The 19,783-nt window shown below is 36.5% G+C and overlaps 2 protein-coding genes across 2 annotated transcripts; both read left to right on the top strand.

Annotated features, from left to right (window-relative positions):
* The first annotated feature begins 4,156 nt into the window (after nucleotides 1-4,156).
* Nucleotides 4,157-10,781, top strand: LOC129806778 (zinc finger protein 62-like). The gene is made up of 2 exons (XM_055855550.1): nucleotides 4,157-5,841; nucleotides 7,756-10,781. Exons 1-2 carry the CDS (start codon nucleotides 4,234-4,236, stop codon nucleotides 9,412-9,414), a joined length of 3,267 nt encoding a protein of 1,088 aa, XP_055711525.1. The 5' UTR covers nucleotides 4,157-4,233; the 3' UTR covers nucleotides 9,415-10,781.
* Nucleotides 10,782-11,750: 969 nt separating this feature from the next.
* On the top strand, nucleotides 11,751-19,558 carry LOC129806777 (uncharacterized). The gene is made up of 2 exons (XM_055855549.1): nucleotides 11,751-13,549; nucleotides 16,686-19,558. Exons 1-2 carry the CDS (start codon nucleotides 11,827-11,829, stop codon nucleotides 19,556-19,558), a joined length of 4,596 nt encoding a protein of 1,531 aa, XP_055711524.1. The 5' UTR covers nucleotides 11,751-11,826.
* Nucleotides 19,559-19,783: the final 225 nt, after the last annotated feature.

Below are 19,783 nucleotides of genomic sequence, written 5' to 3'. Positions count from 1 at the left end.
AAGTAATCATCAAAATCGGTTCAGCGACAGTCGAGATAATTGAGGTTATGTGATATTGAAATTGGTTTTTCGACTGTGGCGCCCCTGGTGTTGGTCCCACGAAGTTCAAATATTCTAGAAAGTTGTAGCATTTGGTGAGATCTTTCGTTTAAGCCCTCATTCATCAAAATCGGTCACATAGAACCGGAGATATGATTTTTTGAATGTTGTGAAATTTGACCCCTCATATCTCCGGTTCTATTGAAACCACAGCGCACATACGCACCATTTTGGAAACGTCCTAGACTGGACTACAACATACTAAAATTTCATTAACTTGCACAATGCCGTTTTTGAGAAAAGTGACTTTGAATTTCGATGAATTTTGACGCTATCACAGCGCCACCTATGCTGACTTTTTGAACTTCCATCTGAAAGTGCTCATCGAGACGAAACCAAAAAGGTAAAATTTAGGCCGCTATGTTAATTAGAACCGGAGATAGAGGCCGGTCAATGTTCGAACTTTGACCCTTTATAGCTCGGGTCAGGGGTTATGGATCGACTTAAGGTTTTTTTTGTTTGATAGGTATAATCAACGGCTACAACATACTAAAATTTCAGCCCGATTGCATAAGGAATTTTTGAGTTATTTAACTTTTAAGATTTAAAAATTTTCTTTTTAAAAAAAGCGCCCCTAGCGGTGGTTTTATGAACTTGCGATGTTAGAAGGGGAAGTGGAATTTCACGAGAGCTTTCCAAAAAGCCCTCACTTTTTAAATTCTGACAATTAGAACCGGAGTTATGGCCATTTTAAGAAATTTTTTTTGGACCCTTATAGCACGGGTCAGGGGGGTCGGGGGACCTTAAGTTTGGTACTGATGGAAAGCTCTAAGGCCCAGCTATAACATACTAAAATTTGAGCCCGCTCGATGCCATAGGGGCGGAGCTATTGAGAAAACAAAAAAAGGGGGGTCTTCAAAATGGCGGAAGGAGGGGTGGGGGGTGGGGGGTCAATGCACCAAGTTGCAATTTTCATACGATATTTAACCTTTGCCGAAAACCGCAAGTCGATATCTTTTTTAGTTTAGGAGCTATTAAGCTCCAAAGAGCGGCCGGACGGCCGGCCGGCCGGCCGGGAACGTAACTTAGCCCCCCATATATTCGTGATCAGGAAGTGGCGAAACACATTTTGGCCAAGTTTGAGCGCGATCGGACGACATGAAATTTTGTTAGGATTATAGTAGGTGAGATTGTTAAGAATCTCACCTAATAAGCATTAGGATCAAGTCGAAGCCTAAACACGTATTGAGACCTAATCCGATTTCGCAGCCCACTGTACTCCAAATATTTTGTAATTTGAGAAAATAAAATTCTTACAAAATAGAGAAAAGTTTTTTTTGAGTTTTTTAATTTTATTGTCATCTCTATTTTATTCTGACACCCCATGCGGCTATCGCCGTCTTAGCAAAGATTCCAACCTGCGGATGAAAACGATGGAAAATCCCTTCATTTGTTATATATTTTGGGGTCGTACATATGCACGTAAGTCACTTATGGACAAGATGGATATGCTCACAGAGAAAGGTTTGGAAAACTTAGCCAATAAGGCTGTTTGGTTTTCAATCTGACTAAAATAAATAACTAAATAGATAAAGTTTTCACTTATAGTGGTGTTGATTGGCAAGTTCAAAAACACTTATTAATCTCACTAAACATACGTGGAACTTAGTATACTCACGACCTCTTCAGTGCACGCCGAATAAAGCCACGATCTGATTATCTCCATGGGCAGTGTCGGAAAAGTCAATGCGAAGTTGTTTATAATGGATGAGGCAGAGAAATTGATGGACCTCACGAATCCCGTAGTCCTCGGCCTGGGCACCACGCAGAGCTGTCTCCTTTTTCTGACAATAAAAAGGTCAGGATAATCATATTAGGGTAAGTGTGCCAAATTCCGGCCAGCTTGCAATTCAGGCCACCTTTTTTATTCCTCGAATTTTCATGAATTTTCAGTTTTTACATACTCCAGAGATTATACAATGCAAAAGAATAACAAAAATGTAGCTTCGACAAACGAGATGACGTGAAAAAGACATTTGAAGAATTCCCGAAGGGCAAGGAACTATGAGAATGAAGTTGGCCGAAATAGGGCACCAAAGCTATGTCTATATTTTTATTCATTTTAAAATGTATTAAGAATGATTTTAGAATAAATAAAGACGGTAAGCTCTTTACAAGGTTCCCAGCAACACTCTTTCAGAAGAAAGAATAAAAAAATCAATTTCTATTCAAAATATTACATTTCAAACTTGAGACTTTGACGCTTGCAAGCAAATATGCCGAAATTTGGCACACTTACCCTATCTGTTGATTTCTAAGATATCTAATAAACAAAAATTTTGCAAGTATTTTAAGTGGAATTAAAAGGTTTTACTGCTAGAATTGCTAGGTCTAGAAACCAAACGGTTAGAGATAGAGATTTGCAACTTTCGGGGGACCTTCCACTAATGATCCGTTAAAATGTTCCTCTTTTAACTGCTCGGACTTAAAGAGAGAGCAGTTATATGATCCACTTTTCTCAACTTGTAACACGGCTAGAGGTCAAACGGTAAGATATATAAACGTCCAGTCTTCGACGACCCTCCCTTAAGTCCCTTAAGTCAACACTATTTATTTATTTATTTATTTAAATGAAAATCTGCCTTTGAAACTGTGTGTTTCATTTTAACCCCTAATAAAGTTACACTTTTTTCATGTTGATTTTACCCTCAAAAGGTGTAAAATTAACATTAAAAAATGTTGATACATTTTTAAACTCGAAAAGTGTTAAAGTTATGACGAATAAAAGTTAATCGTAGCCTCTTTTTTTCTCAGTGATGCGATGGTTTAGTTAATAAAATACGGCAAATGGATTCGACGGCTCGTGACTCCAGAAAGCGTGATAAGGATAAGGAGTGACCTAAGATAGAATTAGTAAAAAGAAGAGATATGATCATAAGGACGAAGATTGAAAATATAACAAGAACAGCACCATAGAAAAATGGGATTTGGAAACCTCATATTTTACATTTCGTATTTTACATGTTCGTATTGAACATTTCGTATTGCGGAAACTTCGTATTCTAGTACATTTCGTATTTTACCATTTCGTATTTCACATTTCGTCTTTCGTATATTTTGTACAAAAATTGAACATTTCGTCTGCCATATATTTCACACAACCATATCAACCAATAAAATAATAGAATTGTAGTTTTATAAGGTCAAAGGCACTATGCGCCTCGGGTCTGAGTTTGAAGTCGAATGTTTTTTTGGTTTATTTTGAAAACGGCTCCTACGATTTCTTTCATTTTCGAATATGTTTTAGATGTAGTTAAGGCGGATATTTCGTTCTTGGACACCTATGTTCGAAATCCACTTTGATATCGAATTTGCGAACATCAAAGTTTACATAAAAAATTTGATTAAATTTGGTTTTTTTTTAAATTATATGGCCAAAAACCGGAAGTCGATATCTTTCTTAACCGATCCACCCACTCTGAAAAAAATATTTTGTCAAATTAACAAGACAAGTTTGTAAAAACGATGTTCTTCCATACAGAATATGGAAAAGTTTTGTCAAATCCGCTGCCAACTGGATCTTGTTAAAAGTTTGTGAAAAAGGTGTTTTTCCATATAAAATGCAAGAAAAAGTTTTGTCAAATTGGTAAATAACATCCTTTTGACAAAATTTCAACAAAATCCATGTGTTCGTTTAACAAAACATTTTTTCAGAGCACATATTAGTGATCAGGAATTGGCGGGGCAAAACACAATTTGGCAAAGTTTGAACCCGATCAGAGGACATGAAATTTTGGTATAGAATTATAGAGTACGTGAGACTGTTAAGAATCTCGCCTAATAATAATGGGTACACCAAACTGTTTCTCCTGTTGTCCTAGCTAGTAACTGTAGGAATGTTGTCCTAGCAGTATTATTATTTTTTTTTACAAAACATATGATAAATTTCTTGCTGAAAAATATTCAATAACCGATTTATAAGGGAGGTATTCAATTTTCCAACATTATCATGACTATGATAGACTTTTTGCAAAATTTTACAAAAGGAGATTCAAATTCGGCAACGGTTAACTAACAAAAAAATCGAAGAAAAAGTTAGGGTTAAGGTAAAGCTGTCAAAGCGTAGAAATTATACCTTATAAAAAGAATTGATAGTACTAATTGATAAGTATCAGAAAAAGTGATAAAATTGAAATGGAGTGCATTGATATAGCAGACGACTGCCGAGCGTGCCAAACAAAGATTCAGGAAGAGTCTCAAAAGATATTCATCTTCAACACTATGAAGCTTCCGGACATCTTCAAGGAAACCACATCCCTGGACATTTATGAGAACGACGGACTACCCAAAGTACTATGTCCGACCTGCTACGATCGTCTCCTGGAAGCTTTCAACTTCAAGAAAATGTGTTCCGCTGCCGTTCTGCACTTTCAAAGCATGCTATCAATGGATGATTATTCGGAAGAAAAGTATATCCTACCTGAAAATCTTATTTGTGATATTAATTTAACAGATACGATACAGACGGATATAAAAATAGATCCAGATTTAGATTTAAAAGACGATCAAAACCACCTTCCGGACAAAGACGATTCCGTCAGTGATATATCCGATAAGATATCCATAGATGAGAAACTTCCGGAAATACCTAAGATAAACCCTGATAATGATGCTCTCTTGATCTCGAGAAACCTCAGAAATACGCGTAACAGGGGTTCTAGTAATGTAAGAAAGTCTACCAAATTTGAATGTGGTTCCTGTAATTCAAATCCCAACCAGAAGTCACACCTTAAAATCCAGATCAGGAAGAAACATCCGGGATCAAAAACTTTCGAATGCAAAACCTGTGGGAAGAAATTCCAATCCACCTCATCTTTGAGAAGACACCTTAATACTTATGAGGTTAATAAAGGTCACGAAAGTCAGAAAGATACAAAAGAGCACATATGTGTAGTTTGTGGGATTGCCAATGAAACCAGGCATGAACTGAAGAGCCATACTAAAACCCACAAGAAAGATGACAATTGGTTCTGCGTATTTTGCTCCTACAAATCAACTAGATTTCTATATCTGAAGCATCACATTAATGTACTTCATAAGGGAATAAAGGACTATCATTGTTCGCAGTGTGAAAAATCCTTCACTACGGCTCCAAGTCTAAGAGATCATATGTTGCGTCATGCTGATATTAAGAATCATGTATGCACAGTTTGTGGAGTCAAGAAGGTAACACGAACAGAATTGAGGAAGCATATGATTATTCACTCGGAGAAGATGTTGTCTTGCGAATTTTGTCCCTTAAAATTTCTTCGCGGTGATAGCCTAAAGCAGCATATTAGGATAGTTCATCAGGAAATTAAGGAGCACTACTGCACCATATGCAATAAGACCTTTGCAATTTCTAGAACCCTGAAGAATCATTTAATGATTCACACTGGAGAAAAGCCTCATGCCTGCACAAAGTGTCCTAAAAGATTTATTAGATTGGACCAACTGAAGTTGCATATGAAGTTACACACGGGGAAAGATACCTTCTCCTGTGAATCTTGTTCATTCAAGACAAACTATCTTCATGATCTGAAGAATCACGTGAATGTAGTTCATGAAGGAGTGAAGGATAATTACTGTGACTCTTGTAAGAAATCCTTTCCGACAGCCTCATCTTTAAGAGACCATTTATTGACTCATACTGGAGAAAAGCCACATAAGTGCAGTGAATGTGGGAAGAGATTCTCAAAACGCTCAAATTTGATCAGACACTTGAAGACCAATCCTCATCTTAAATCCAAATCCGAAGGAAAGGCAAAGAGAAGTTCAAAATAGAGTCAGAAGAAAATCAGAAATAAGCATTAGGACCGAGTCGAAGCCTGAACGCATAATTGAGACCAACGTTTTAATCCGATTTCTCAGCTTACTGTACTCAAAAAGTTTTGTTTTTGTAATCAATCGACACAATATTTCATGTTAAACATTTTTCTGTCAATAAAAATGTCTGAGTGATGATTGTTCAAGATGAACATGCACGTTCATACAAATTATTTTCAAATTAGGATTTATTAATCTTTGAGGGATAATAATGGGTTTTAATTCATATCGAACTACTTTTGAATAGTGAAATCGCCAGGATATTCATCATAAGTCCTCACATCCTAAAAAGGATACGAATAATTTAACACAAAAGTTGGAAAGTTTTGGCTTCACCAAGACCTTTACAAGGGTTTTCGTTACCCCTACTTTTTAAGTCAATGACTTATCCTTAAAGGATTTAAGGACTACTACACTATTTTTAGATACCTTTACTACTAGGAATGTCCTGTCATTTCAATTAGAGACGAATAGTTTAACTAATATACGGATTTTAGTTTTGGTTAAATCGAGTCATTTTACGAAATATACAAAACAAGCCTCACTTTAACGGCAAATATTGAAGAAACTAGGATGCTAAACGATCCTAAACTTTTACCATCCTATTTTCTATATCATTAACTCTATCTGATATCAATTTGCTACCATTATAACAAGTAGTTTCTATAATATTAGAGATTGAAAATTGTCAAATTCTTATTAAAAGTAGGTCATTATGCTTAGTGCTAATGACACCCGTTCATTCACTTGATCAGCATTTTTTCGTCAGCAGAATAAAGAATGTGCAATTTTACAATGACGCATTATGGTTTCACGGAGTTCACCTTAGTAATTAAGTGGGGTAAAAATGATTTTGTATAAATAGGGTTATTTTTTGTTAAATAAATCAGATTGCGATAAAAATTCCTGAGTTTTACTTCCAGAAGCACGAGAGTGCTTGTTCCAGAGAAATCGCATCTCCCTTTTGGCCCAAGACCAGCGGCATCCTATTGTCTAAGGATTACCAACCGCCAATTGGCTCCCTACTGCCAGGAAACAGCGGCTTCTCTTCAAGAAGCCTTAAGACCTAGGGCAGGATTTGAGAATATTTCTGAAGGAATGTTTCCCTAGAGGCATTCATTTGCCGGACTGCAAGGTTGGAAATTTATTTTTAACCTTGGTTAAACTCTCTCAAGACACCCCCGGGAGTAGCCTACACAAGGGGGCATTACTGCCTTAAGCCCGGTGGCTCGAAAGAGCCATTACTAGGGGCCGTGAAAACAGCCGAGAGTCAGTCCAAATAGTGGAAGAATCCCCCAAGAAGTTCTCACCAGTGCAAGGGAATAATCTGACGGGATTCGGATTATTCTCTTTCTCTAGCTTCGGCTTTTCAGCTGTTTGGAGCCTCAACAATGATAATATCGGTAGATTTTCAAGATATCTAATAAACAAAAATATAGCAAGTATTTTAAGTGGAATTAAAAGGTTTTACTGCTAGAATTGCTAGGTCTAGAAACCAAACGGTTAGAGATAGAGATTTGGAACCTCAACCGCCTTCAACCAAAATTTTCTAAAAACCAGTAAAACAGAAATTTTAAATTTAGGGGAATACCCGGAATATATCCTCGAATTTTTATAATTCAAAATTCAAACTTTCTCATACCTTGATGAAAATTTTGCAAAACATTTTACAAAAATAGATTCAAATCTCGTAACGGTCAGATACCAAAAACATTCGGAAAAAAATTAGGTTAAAGTAATGCTGTCAAAGCTTTGAAATAACAAAGTTTGCTTTTTTCTTTTGATAATCGTCTGTAGTTAATCACATTTATAAAAAGAATTGATGGTACTAGTTGAATTACATTGCTATAGTATCCAAAAAGTGATAAAAGTAAAATGGGGTGCATTGATATAGCAGACGACTGCCGAGCGTGTCAAACAAAGACTCAGGAAGAGTCTCAAAAGATATTCATCTTTAACACTGTTAAGCTTCCGGACATCTTCAAAGAAACCACATCCCTGGACATTCACGAGAACGATGGACTGCCTAAAGTACTATGTTCGACTTGCTACGATCGCCTCCTGGAAGCTTACAACTTTAAGAAAATGTGTTCCGCTGCAGCTCTGCACTTCCAGAAAATCCTGTCAATGGGTGTTCCGGAGGTGACCGCACCTGAAGATGTGACGGATACAATACTGATGGATATAAAAACTGAGCCAGATTCAGATGTTTCGGACAGTGATGATGCTTCATCTGACATTTCCGATCTGCTGTCTGTAGATGAAAAGCTCTTGGAAGTAATCAAACCAGATCCTGATGGTGATGCTTTCTTGATTTCACAAGTAAAGGAAGACGATTATTCTGGGACAAAGAAGGACCTTATAATTCCAGAAGAGCCTATCAAGCTTGAGTGCGGTATCTGCAATTCAAGTTTCCACCAGAAATCACGCCTTGAAATGCACATAAGGAAGAAGCATCTGGGATTGAAGCCTTGTGAATGCAAAATCTGTGGGAAGGAATTCAAGTCTTCCTCATCTTTGAACAAACACCTGAATACTCATGAAGTCACGGAAGGTTTTGCAGGTCAGGAAGATACTAATCGGCATACATGTGTAGTTTGTGGAGTTAAAAATGAAACGGAGGATCAGTTGAAGAGTCATATTTACACCCACAAGAAAGACAATGATTGGACTTGTATATTTTGTCCTTTCAAAACAGTCAAACGGTACAGTTTGCTGCGTCACGTTAAGGTAGTCCATAAGGGATTGAAGGAATTTCACTGTTCACAGTGTGATAGATCCTTCACCACGGCTGTGAGTCTAAGGAATCATATGATGCGTCATGAAGGTATTAAGAATCATGTGTGCACAGTTTGCGGAGTTAAGAAGGTAACGCGAGCAAGTTTGCAGAACCACATGATTATTCACGCAAAGGATAAAAGGATATGGTCTTGTGAATTATGTCCTTTCAAATTCAATCGACGTGAAAACCTGAATCAGCACGTAAAGAGAATTCATCATGGCATTAAGAATCACCACTGCACCTTATGCAATAAATCATTTGGACATCCCAGTGGTCTGAAGTATCATTTAATGGTTCACACTGGAGAAAGACCCCATGCCTGCAGCAAGTGTAATAAAAGATTTATCAGATTGGACAGACTGAAGATGCATATGAAGCTTCACACGGGGGAAGACATCTTATCTTGTGAATTTTGTTCATTTAAGGCTTCTTGCAACTATCAAATTAGACGTCACGTTAGGACTGTTCATGAGGGAGTCAAAGACTATCACTGTGCCCAGTGTAATAGATCCTTTGTGACCACTACGTCTTTGAGACATCATCAATTGACTCATACAGGGGAGAAGCCACATACCTGCAATGAATGTGGAATGAAATTCACAATACTCTCCAACTTGAGGAGGCATATGAAGACTCATCTTCATTCCAAGTTCAAGTCCGAAACAAAAATTAAAACAGAAGAAAATTTGAAGTCAACTTTGGAACAGAGTGGAAATCTGAACACATAATTTGAGGTCTTGGTTTTAAACTGAATTTTACTTCACTGGTAAAAATGAATGGATCACTAGGGATCATTTCAAAAGAATCATGGCCTAAAAGGTTCATTTTCATCAAATCACTTGAATTGAATTGATTCTTCTTTAATGAATCACTTCAGTAAAGTAAAGGATCACATTCAATGATACATTGAAAGGTTCCTCGAATCGATCATTTCAGAAAGATCGATGTTCAAGAATATTTTTCTGTCAAATAATTAAAGGAAAACAGCGAAAATGAGTGTTTTTAGGTTTAATAGGAAAATATAGTAAGGCAGAATGTGACATTTTTGAGATAACTATTTTCAATCTTAAGGATATTACGCCAAGAAATATCGAAAATAATGGATACTTTCAAATGGATCAAATTTGTTTCATTTCAATTGGATCAGTATTGCGATTATTTTCCATGAATTTTCTTACTAAATAAAACCATTAAAACAGTAAAAAATGTGTTGTAGTTGCTCATATAAGGGGAATGTGTCTAAACTAATAAATTGATAGCTTTAAAATTTTAACCGTGATATTTCAGCGATTGAAAATTTGGTACGATATGTCAAAAGTGATACATTTGAATGGATCACTTGGATAATCACGCCACTTGTAGTGATGTCAGTGACAGTAACTGAGACTCGCTGAGCTCATAAATAAACGGGGTGCTCTTGTCGTGGAATTTGTACCCTTTTAGATATTCAGTGGCGCTTTTCTACAAATTATAATGTTATAGGTATAAAAGGATTAAGTTTGGAGACTTGTGAAAACGTAAAAAAATTTCCAAAAGTGAGTAAAAAAAAAGTGAAAAATAAAATAATCCACAGTTGCACGGATTTGTACAATTCTAAGTAATTTTTTCGGTGTTCCACCCCCGGAAAGAGATCTCTTGAAAGAGCGAACATTCTGTTGATTAAATAGTGAAAAAAAATCCTTAGATTTTCATTGTGTAAAATGTGTTTTTTTTCTACGTTCTTGCTTCGGAAGATTTAGAAGCGCATATATCTGGAAATATTTCATAGTTTTTTTTTAGGGATTACCGACGAATTTCTTGCGTCCTAAATCTATCAAAAAAAAAGAGAATGTACAGAATATCGGTTGAAAAAAATTCTTTTGAAAAATGGTTATGATTTCCATAATTTCTATTTAAACTAAAAATATACGTCAATTTGAATTAAAATTCATAAATAATTCAAATTTGCCAAATTAACTGAAAATATCAGTAACTTAATATTTAACAAAAAAATCTCTTGTCAAAAATGTATTAACAAGTAAAAAAAATTGATGTAATAACTGTAAATGGTAAAAACAAATAAGAATAAAAAAAATCATTTGCAGGACAATAATAATATGATTTTCTTTTAATTTGTTTTGAAGGGCAAATGCATTACATTTAAAAAAAAGATTAAAAAGTCATCATTTTAAAAGTTCCATTTCATCTATTTTAGAGTATCACTCACTGATCCATTGAAAAGCTCCTCAAAGTGAACCATTCAAAGTATCAAAATTTGATTCTTTTGCAATGGATCAAAATGATCTTTCAAAAAAGGATCGAAATGAAACATTTGAAATGATGGATCATATTTGATTTACCAAAAGGATCGCGAATGGATCACAATGATCCACCCTTTTTTTTACCAGTGTTTACTATGTACGGAAAAGTGCCCATTGCCCATGCTTCATACGATCCCATGCAAGCTTCGTAATGACTAAATTTTTCCTGTTTCTCAATAACACTGTGACAGTCAAGGCAGGAACCAACATCAAGAAAAGTCGTTAATACAGAAGTACTTGACAACAGGAAAGTGCTAGGAAACCATATTCATTTTTCATTGGAATTAGCATCATTGCGATCATTTTTTTTTTTTTCAAGAGAGCGATCCTGGAATTAAATAGTGTCTCTCTGATACTCATGTAATGTTATTTAAATGTTAGAAATATTCTTTTTACCTCTTGTGGAGCATCTTCTCCATTATACACTTCAAAAGACATTATTGTAAATAAAAACAGAAGCAAATTCAAAGCTGACTATCGTCAAAATTTCCGATTTATCCAATGACCTTTTCCGAAAAATCCATTCTGATTTGCCTTTTAGCTATCTACATGTTTTTGGTGTTTTTGGCTATCCTCGTATGGACACTAGGTAAAAACTTAATAACTTCCAACATTATCAAAGATTTTGCAAAACTGCAAACGTTTTTACAAAACCAAATTCAACTGTTCAATTGTGTGAAAAAATAAAAAAGACAAAAAAAGTGAGGTTAAGAAAATATGTCAAAACTTCAATCCTTCCTGATTATCGTCCAGAGAAATAATAACATTGATTAAGTTATTGAGTTATTAAATTATTAGTTATTGAGTTAAGTTATTAACATTGATTATTGATTAAGTGAAATGGAGTGTACCGAAATAGCGGACAACTGCCGGGCGTGTCAAACAAAGACAGAGGAAGACGTTCAGAAGATATTCATCTTTACCACAGTGAAGCTTCCGGAAATCTTCAAGGAAACCACATCCCTGGACATTCAGGAAAACGATGGACTTCCCAAAGTTCTATGTTGCTCCTGCTACGATCGCCTCCTGGAAGCCTACAACTTCCGGAAAATGTGTTCTGCTGCAGCTCTGCACTTCCAGAAGATCCTGTCAATGGGTGTTCCGGAAGAGAAATACGTCTCATCTGAAGTTATAATTAAAACAGAGCCTGGTGTTTCGGATCTGCCTGATTCTCCTCCAAGGAACCTAAACTATCCTCCGGACAGAGAAGATTCTAACAGTGACATCTCAGATATGTTGTCTATAGATGAAAATCTTCCGGAAATACTTAAAAGTGACCCTTATGAAGAAGTTATGAATGAGGAAAATGATTCTGATGTGTCTAACACTTTTCCGGACTCAGATGATGCTCCCCTAACCTCAAGAAGGATCAAGAAAGCAAATAAAGGGCCAGAAAAACTTCCTGAATTGCAGAAAGCCAAGGAAGATATTCCTCAGGGAAAGCCTTTAAGGTTTGAATGCAGCTTCTGCCACTCATTGTACTATCAGAAGTATAATCTGAGCATGCACATTTGGAAAGAGCATCTGAAAATGAAATATTATGAATGCAAAGTCTGTGGGAAGGAATTCAAAACATCTTCCTCACTAAGGAACCACCAAAATACCCACAAATTTGAAAAAGATGCTGAAAATCAGAAGAAAAGTGATCAGCAAATCTGTCTACTTTGTGGAATTGATACCATTGCTGCCGAGGAGTTAAAGAGCCATATGGCTACTCACAAGAAAGAAGATATGTGGTGCTGTGTATCTTGCCCCTATAAGACACCTAAAAGGCAGGGTTTACAGAATCACGTGAAGGTAGTTCATCGGGGAATAAAGGATTTCCATTGTCCACGATGTGGACAATCTTTCACCACTGGAGCTATTCTCAAGCAACACCTGCTTCGTCATGAAGGTATTAAGAATCATGAGTGCTCGGTATGTGGAGTCAAGAAGGTAACACGAAGAGAATTGAGGAGCCACATGGTTGTTCACATGGAGGAGAAAATGTGGTCTTGCGAATTTTGTGGCTTCAAATCCAATCTGCGAGAAAGTCTGAAGCAGCACGTAAAAGCAGTTCATCATAAAATAAAGGAACATCACTGCTCACAATGTGACAAATCCTTTGCGAGGGCTACCACTCTGAAGAATCATTTAATGGTCCACACTGGAACAAAGCCTCATCCCTGCAGCGAGTGTGATAAGAGTTTTGTCTCATTGACTAAACTGAAGATCCATATGAATATTCACACAGGGGAAAACGTTTTCTCATGCAAATTTTGTTCATTCACAACTCTTCGGAAATTCCAAATACGACGCCATGAAAAGGCTGTTCATGAAGGAATTAAGGATCATCACTGTCCCCATTGTACGAGATCATTTGCAACTTGTATGGCTCTGAAACATCACGTAATGACTCATACTGGAGAGAGGCCAAGAGTCTGCGGAGAATGTGGGAAGAGATTCTTACAACTTTCAACTTTGAAGAAACACATGAAGACTCATGTCAAAACTGAAAGTGAACCTAAGACCGAAGAAGATCCAGAAACGGAGTCAAATATAAATCCCGAGTCTGAGTCCAAAAGCACGTCATAAGACTTAATCGCATTTTTGTGTCAAACCGTCTTATGGTGATTTTGTTGGTGCAGAAGAGAGTCAAAGTCCAAGTGCATGTGTTGTGTAATGTTAATTGTACCATGACAGAATCTTCCCCATACCTACCCATACCTGAGGAAGGAGACAACCCATCTCCGAAACGTTGTAAGAGGAGGAAATAGAGGAGATTTCTTGAAGGTCTTTACCGTGTTTTGACTGCAACATTCATTGATAGACCGAAAAAATCCATTTACGCATTCCTATATTTCACTGAATCTAAGGGCCTTGACAGACATAAGGATTAGTCGAGAGACGGCTTAGCGTAATTATATTAGAAACAATATTTAAAGTGAGTTTCCATCAATTTCCACTAAGTCGTCTCTCGGCTTAAGTCGTAAGTGTGTCTAGGGCTTAAGGGGAATCAGTGGTGCAATAGACAAGACCGTTGGCTCTTGGGCGGATCGATTCCTCGGCTCGACTTACTGTTGTGAGTTCGAGTCCTGCCCGGTGCAAAGATCTGCATGTCTAATGTAGACAATTTTCATGTGTTAATAAGGTAATTTAATGCACATCCTACGCCAAATAACTCCGGGAGCAAGGAAGAAGCATCCAAACAGAGTGGAAAGCGCTCCTGGGCGGTCTACAATGGACTTAGCAGATTCTTCCAATGAATTTGTAATGAATACATCTCGACACGATTAATAATAATTATAACTGAATCTAAAATGTTTCATAATTTCAAGAAATTATTATCAGGGCATAATTTGTTAACTTTTTCGAACAAAACGCTACCCACTAAACTGCTATAGATACAGATTATAACATAATGATTTGTAACTTATGTACAGTGCCCGCTCTCTAATCCGGATCGGCGTAATCCGGACGAGTTATCGACGCACAGTGGAGCAGAATACCCAAAAACCTGACAAAAAATATTTTACGGTATTTTTGCATTCTGAATGACTCTAGAATGATTTATTTTCTTAACATTGAACGGAATTAACACGTATTTGTTGAAATTTTTATCTTAGTATTAGAAGAAAAATATTAATTTTTTTTAGTATGAAGACCTTCGAATTTTGTTTTGTAAAAGTCTTGCTTTTGCAGTTTTATGATCTTTTCTAACCTTAGCTCTTTTTTTCAAGGAGAATATACTAAAGTGGTAAATCTGATCACGTTATATGCTTTTCGATGCATTAATGATAAATCAAAGATTTTAGAGAAAAAACGGAACATTACTGGGTAAATGATGAGATAGGGATATTATTTACTCTAGAAAAAAATGGACTTTAAATTTTCCTCTAAAAATTGTCTTTTGGCATTAAAACCACACAAACACCGTTATTTGTGATAAATCAATTTTTATATAACAGCTCCACACTTGTAATACAGAAGTAAAACACTCTGTTTAACAATTTTATTTTATTAAGATAATATTATTCAGTCTTATAGGGTAAGTGTGCCAAATTCCGGCCAGCTTGCAATTTCGGCCACCTTTTTTGTTCCTCTAATTACCATGAATTTTTAGTTTTTACATAATCCAGAGATTATACAATGCAAAAGAATGACAAAAAATGTAGCTTCGACAAACGAGATGACGTGAAAAACATATTGGAAGAATTCCCGAAGGGCAAGAACTATGAGAATGAAGGTGGCCGAAATAGGGCACCAAAGATATGTTTACATTTTTATTCATTTTAAAATGTATTAAGAATGATTTTAAAGTAAAGAAAGAGGATAAACTGTCTACAAGGTTCTAAGCGACACTTCTTAAATAGAAGGAATGAAAAAAATTAATTTCTATTAAAGATATTACATTTCAAACTTGAGACTTTGGCGCTTGCATGCAACTATGCCGAAATTTGGCACACTTAACCTATATTATATTTTTTTTTTTAAATTTTGTAATAGATATAGAATTGAATTCTTAAAATATTACAAGCAACATAAATTAAATTGCTTTTGTAAATTAATTGAAGAGTATATATGGCTTAAAATATCTCTATAACCCAATCTGAAAAATATTTTTTTGTTTATTGTGTATTTTATTTATAAAAGGAAGCTGCAAACATTGTAATTTTCTATTAGTTATAAGTCTCTTAAGAATGAGACCTAATTGTATAAATGAATACTGAAGAAGTGTTTATAGAAGAAGAACATACATTTATTTATGTAAATTAAATAAAAGAAAAAAACATTGAGCACTTTGGACTGTCTTGACGGTTTTGATACTTGGCCAAAAAAAACAAAATTTAAGCGAAACACATCAATTATTGCTACTTTATAAATTTATAATAGATTAGGACCTATGTATTTTTACAGGTTAGAAATTTCAAGACCTTTCCAAAAAATCAAAATTTGATCATATCGGTTGAGAAATAGGCGCTCCGTGATTTAAACTTTAACATTATATGATTCAAGATGGCGATTTTTTCAGTCACAGGTGTCTAAGAACAGAATGTCCGCTAGGACCCTATAAAACATATAAAAAATGAAGGTGCTTTATTTCTTGAAATATTTCAAAAAGTGTGGTTTCTGAAGGGGAAGGAGAGACGTTCGTAGGGATGGAATTGCACATTTAATAATAGTTAATTCATCCAAGTAATCTTCATCAAGAGCTGAGATACACCATTAAAAACTTTAGACCTCTTCTACTAACATTATATGTGATCTCAAGCATTGAAAGTCAATTTTCAACAACTTCAATGCATGATAGCCAAAAAATCGCAATAAAGTAGCAAGGTTTCTCGATGGTTTTTGACAGAGCAGGACCTCTAGAATAAATAGAAATTGGTTATAGATCGGGGCCTCGCGGGCATCTTTACTATTTCTTCATTGGAAAATATCAACAATTTTAAAGCTTAAAGTCAAGTCATGATTGAAATTGTAATTCAAATATCTCCGTTTTTCTGAACTCCAATAAAGATTTTGCAAAACCTTTTACAAAACAATATTCAAAAAAGTCCAGGCAACAAAAACACACCGGAAAAGTAAGGTTATGTGCATTCAGTCAGAGCTTTGAGAATAGAGATCACTTTTCATTCAAAGTGTCTTGTTAAAAGTAATTATATTTTATAGTAAAACTTGTTAATATTTTTTGAAAAAAAAACTAAATTTATATTGAGAAAGTTACAAATGTGAGATGGAGTGCATTGGAATAGCACACAACTGCCGGGCGTGCCAAATAAAGACAGAGGAAGAGTCTCAAAAGATATTCATCTTTGGCACAGTGAAGCTTCCGGACATCTTCAAGGAAACCACATCCCTGGACATTCATGAGAACGATGGACTACCTAAAGTATTATGCTGTTCCTGCTACGATCGTCTCCTGGAAGCTTACAACTTCAGGAAAATGTGTGCTGCTGCAGTTTTGAACTTCCAGAAGATCCTGTCAATAGATATTCAGGAGAAGAAATACGTCCCACCTGAAAGCCTGAGTGATGTTCATCTGAGAAATGGTACTCAGATAAATATGAATGCAGAGTTAGAAGTGTTGGATGGACCTAATTCTCCTCTGATGAGCCTTAACTGTTCTCCGGAGAGAGTAGATTCTCCGACTGACATTTCGGATATGCTGTCTATAGATGAAAACCTTCCGGAAATACTTAAGACCGATCCTGATGATGGTACAGAAGAGGAAACCGTTTCTTCTGAGAGACAGGATGATACTTCAATGGCCAGGGAAGCAGAAACATCGAATGCTTCTCCGGAAAATAGTCACCTTCCGGAAGAAGATGATCGACCCATTAAAGTTTTGAGGAAACGCAGACGTAAACTTCGGACAGACTCTGATGATGATGTTCCCTTGTCCTCTCGAAAGCTCAGGAGTAATGAGGCTATGGAAAAGGAAGGTATTCCTTCTGAAAAACATGATAAGGTTTCAATGGCCAAGGAAGCAGAAACATCGAATGCTTCTCCGGAAAATAATCACCCTCCGGAAAAAGATGATCGACCTATTAAAGCTTCGAGGAAACCACAAAGACGCAAAATTCAGAAAGATTCTGATGATGATGTTCCCTTAATCTCCAGAAAGCTCAGGAATGATGTTATAATAAAGGAAGGAGCTCCTTCTGAGAAACAGGATAACGCTTCAATGGCCAGGGAAGCAAAAACATCAAATACTTTTCCGGAAAAAAATGACCGATCCATTAAAGTCTCCAGGAAACGAAGACACAAACTTCAGAGGGACTCTTCTGATGATAATGTCCCCCTGACCTCCAGAAAGCTCAAGAAAGATGTTATAGAAGAAGGCGTTCCTTCTGAGAGACAGGATGATGCTTTAATAGCAAGGGAAGCAGAAACATCGAATACTTCTCCGGAAAATACCCTCCTTCCGGAAAAGGATGATCATCCAATAAAAGTTTTAAGGAAAAGGAGACGCAAACTTCAGAAAGACTCTGATGATAATGTTCCCCTGACCTCCAGAAACCTCAGGAACGATGTTACGGAAGAGGAAGGCGTTCCTTCTGAGAAACAGGATGATGCTTCAATGGCCAGGGAAGCACAGACATCGAATGCTTCTCCGGAAAATAACCACCTTCCGGAAAAAGATGATCGATCCATTAAAGCTTCGAGGAAACCCCGGAGACTCAAACTTCAGAGGGATTCTGATGATAATGTTCCCCTGACCTCCAGAAAGACCAGGAAAGATGTTGTAGAAGGAGGCGTTCCTTCTGGAAGACAGGATGACGCTTCAATGGCCAGGGAAGCAGAAACATCGAATGCTTCTCCGGAAAATAACCTCCTTCCGGAAAAAGATGATCGACCCATTAAAGCTTCGAGGAAGCCCCGGAGACGCAAACTTCAGAGGGATTCTGATGATAATGTTCCCTTGACCTCCAGAAAGCTCAGGAAAGATGTTATAGAAGAAGGCGTTCTTTCTGGAAGACAGGATGATGCTTCAATGGCCACGGAACCAGAAACATCGAATATTTCTCCGGAAAATAATCACCCTCCGGAAAAAGATGATCGACCCGTTAAAAAAGGAATAAAAAGACCCGTTAAAAAGCCCAGGATTACAAGCAACAGGAAACCAGTTCATCTCAAACAATCTGCCAGTGCCAAGTTTAAGTGCAGCATCTGCAAAGCATCATACTCTCAGAAGCCGGATCTGAGGATCCACATAAGGACGAAGCATCTTGGATTGAAATCCTATAAATGCAAAGTTTGTAAGAAGGTGTTCACGTCATTCTACAATTTGAATAGTCACCTAAATGTCCATGAAATTACGAAAGGCTCTGTGAAACAGAACGATAGTACGCAGTGTGATATTTGTGGAGTTGAAAAGGAAACAGCCGATAAACTGAGCGATCATATAAAAACTCACAAAAAAAGTACCAAGTGGTGTTGTACATTGTGCCCCTACACGGCAGTGAAAAAGTACATTTTGGTGCGTCACGTGAAGTTGATTCATAAGGGAGTGAGGGAATACCACTGCCCACGTTGTGATAAATCTTTCACAGGATCAGCAAATCTAGAAAATCACATCCTTCGTCACGAAGGTATTAAGAATTATGTATGCCATATTTGTGGAGCCAAGAAAGTAACACAATCAGATCTGAAGAATCATATGCCGACTCATTCGACGGAGAAGGTACCGTGCAAGTATTGTTCCTTGATCTTCACTCGGATCGACAATCTGAAGCAGCACGTGAAAATAGTTCATCAGGGAATAAAGAAATATGAGTGCTCTGTGTGCAACAAATCTTTTGGTGTTTCCAGGAGTCTCAAGGATCATTTAATGACCCATTCTGGAGAAAAGCCACATGTCTGTAGTGAATGTGGGATGAGCTTTATAAGACGAACACGATTGAACAGACACATGAGAAACCGTCATAAATCCGAAAAACCTAGGACACAAAATAAATCCAATAAACTTAAGACACAGAATCCACAGAACAAATCGAGGACACCTAAGATACAGGGAAATTCTAAGAAACCTAAGGCACAAGATAAGTCCAAAACAAAGTCAAAACCTGACTCCAAAATCCAGTCCTAAATCGCATTTCTATTCCTTTTTCTTATACTGGGAATCGAGGGATTTTATAACATGAAGTTTTTCACCGAATCTCTTAACTCTTTCCGGACCGCAGCATATGCTGCAAGCCAATTTCATAATTTTTAATCAAAAATATCTAAGCTCAGGAATTAATTGAGGTCCTACAAAAAATATCTTACATTTGGACATTCTTATACTTTGTAATCATCCACAAGAATCGGATTT

This window comes from Phlebotomus papatasi, chromosome 3 (genome assembly GCF_024763615.1).
Source record: "Phlebotomus papatasi isolate M1 chromosome 3, Ppap_2.1, whole genome shotgun sequence".
In the NCBI taxonomy this organism is placed as follows: Eukaryota; Metazoa; Arthropoda; class Insecta; order Diptera; family Psychodidae; genus Phlebotomus; species Phlebotomus papatasi.
The sequence above is the reverse complement of the archived record's forward strand: the minus strand, read 5'-3'. Positions and strand labels throughout refer to the sequence as shown.

What these genes read in the sequence shown, in the direction of transcription:
- LOC129806778 (XM_055855550.1), top strand. Translation starts at nt 4,234, where the DNA reads ATGGAGTGCATTGATATAGCAGACGACTGCCGAGCGTGCCAAACAAAG. An exon ending in AATCCAAATCCGAAGGAAAG is followed by an intron (nt 5,842 to 7,755) that starts GCAAAGAGAAGT and finishes ACATTGCTATAG; the next exon opens with TATCCAAAAAGTGATAAAAG.
- LOC129806777 (XM_055855549.1), top strand. Translation starts at nt 11,827, where the DNA reads ATGGAGTGTACCGAAATAGCGGACAACTGCCGGGCGTGTCAAACAAAG. An exon ending in TCCCGAGTCTGAGTCCAAAA is followed by an intron (nt 13,550 to 16,685) that starts GCACGTCATAAG and finishes ATTTATATTGAG; the next exon opens with AAAGTTACAAATGTGAGATG.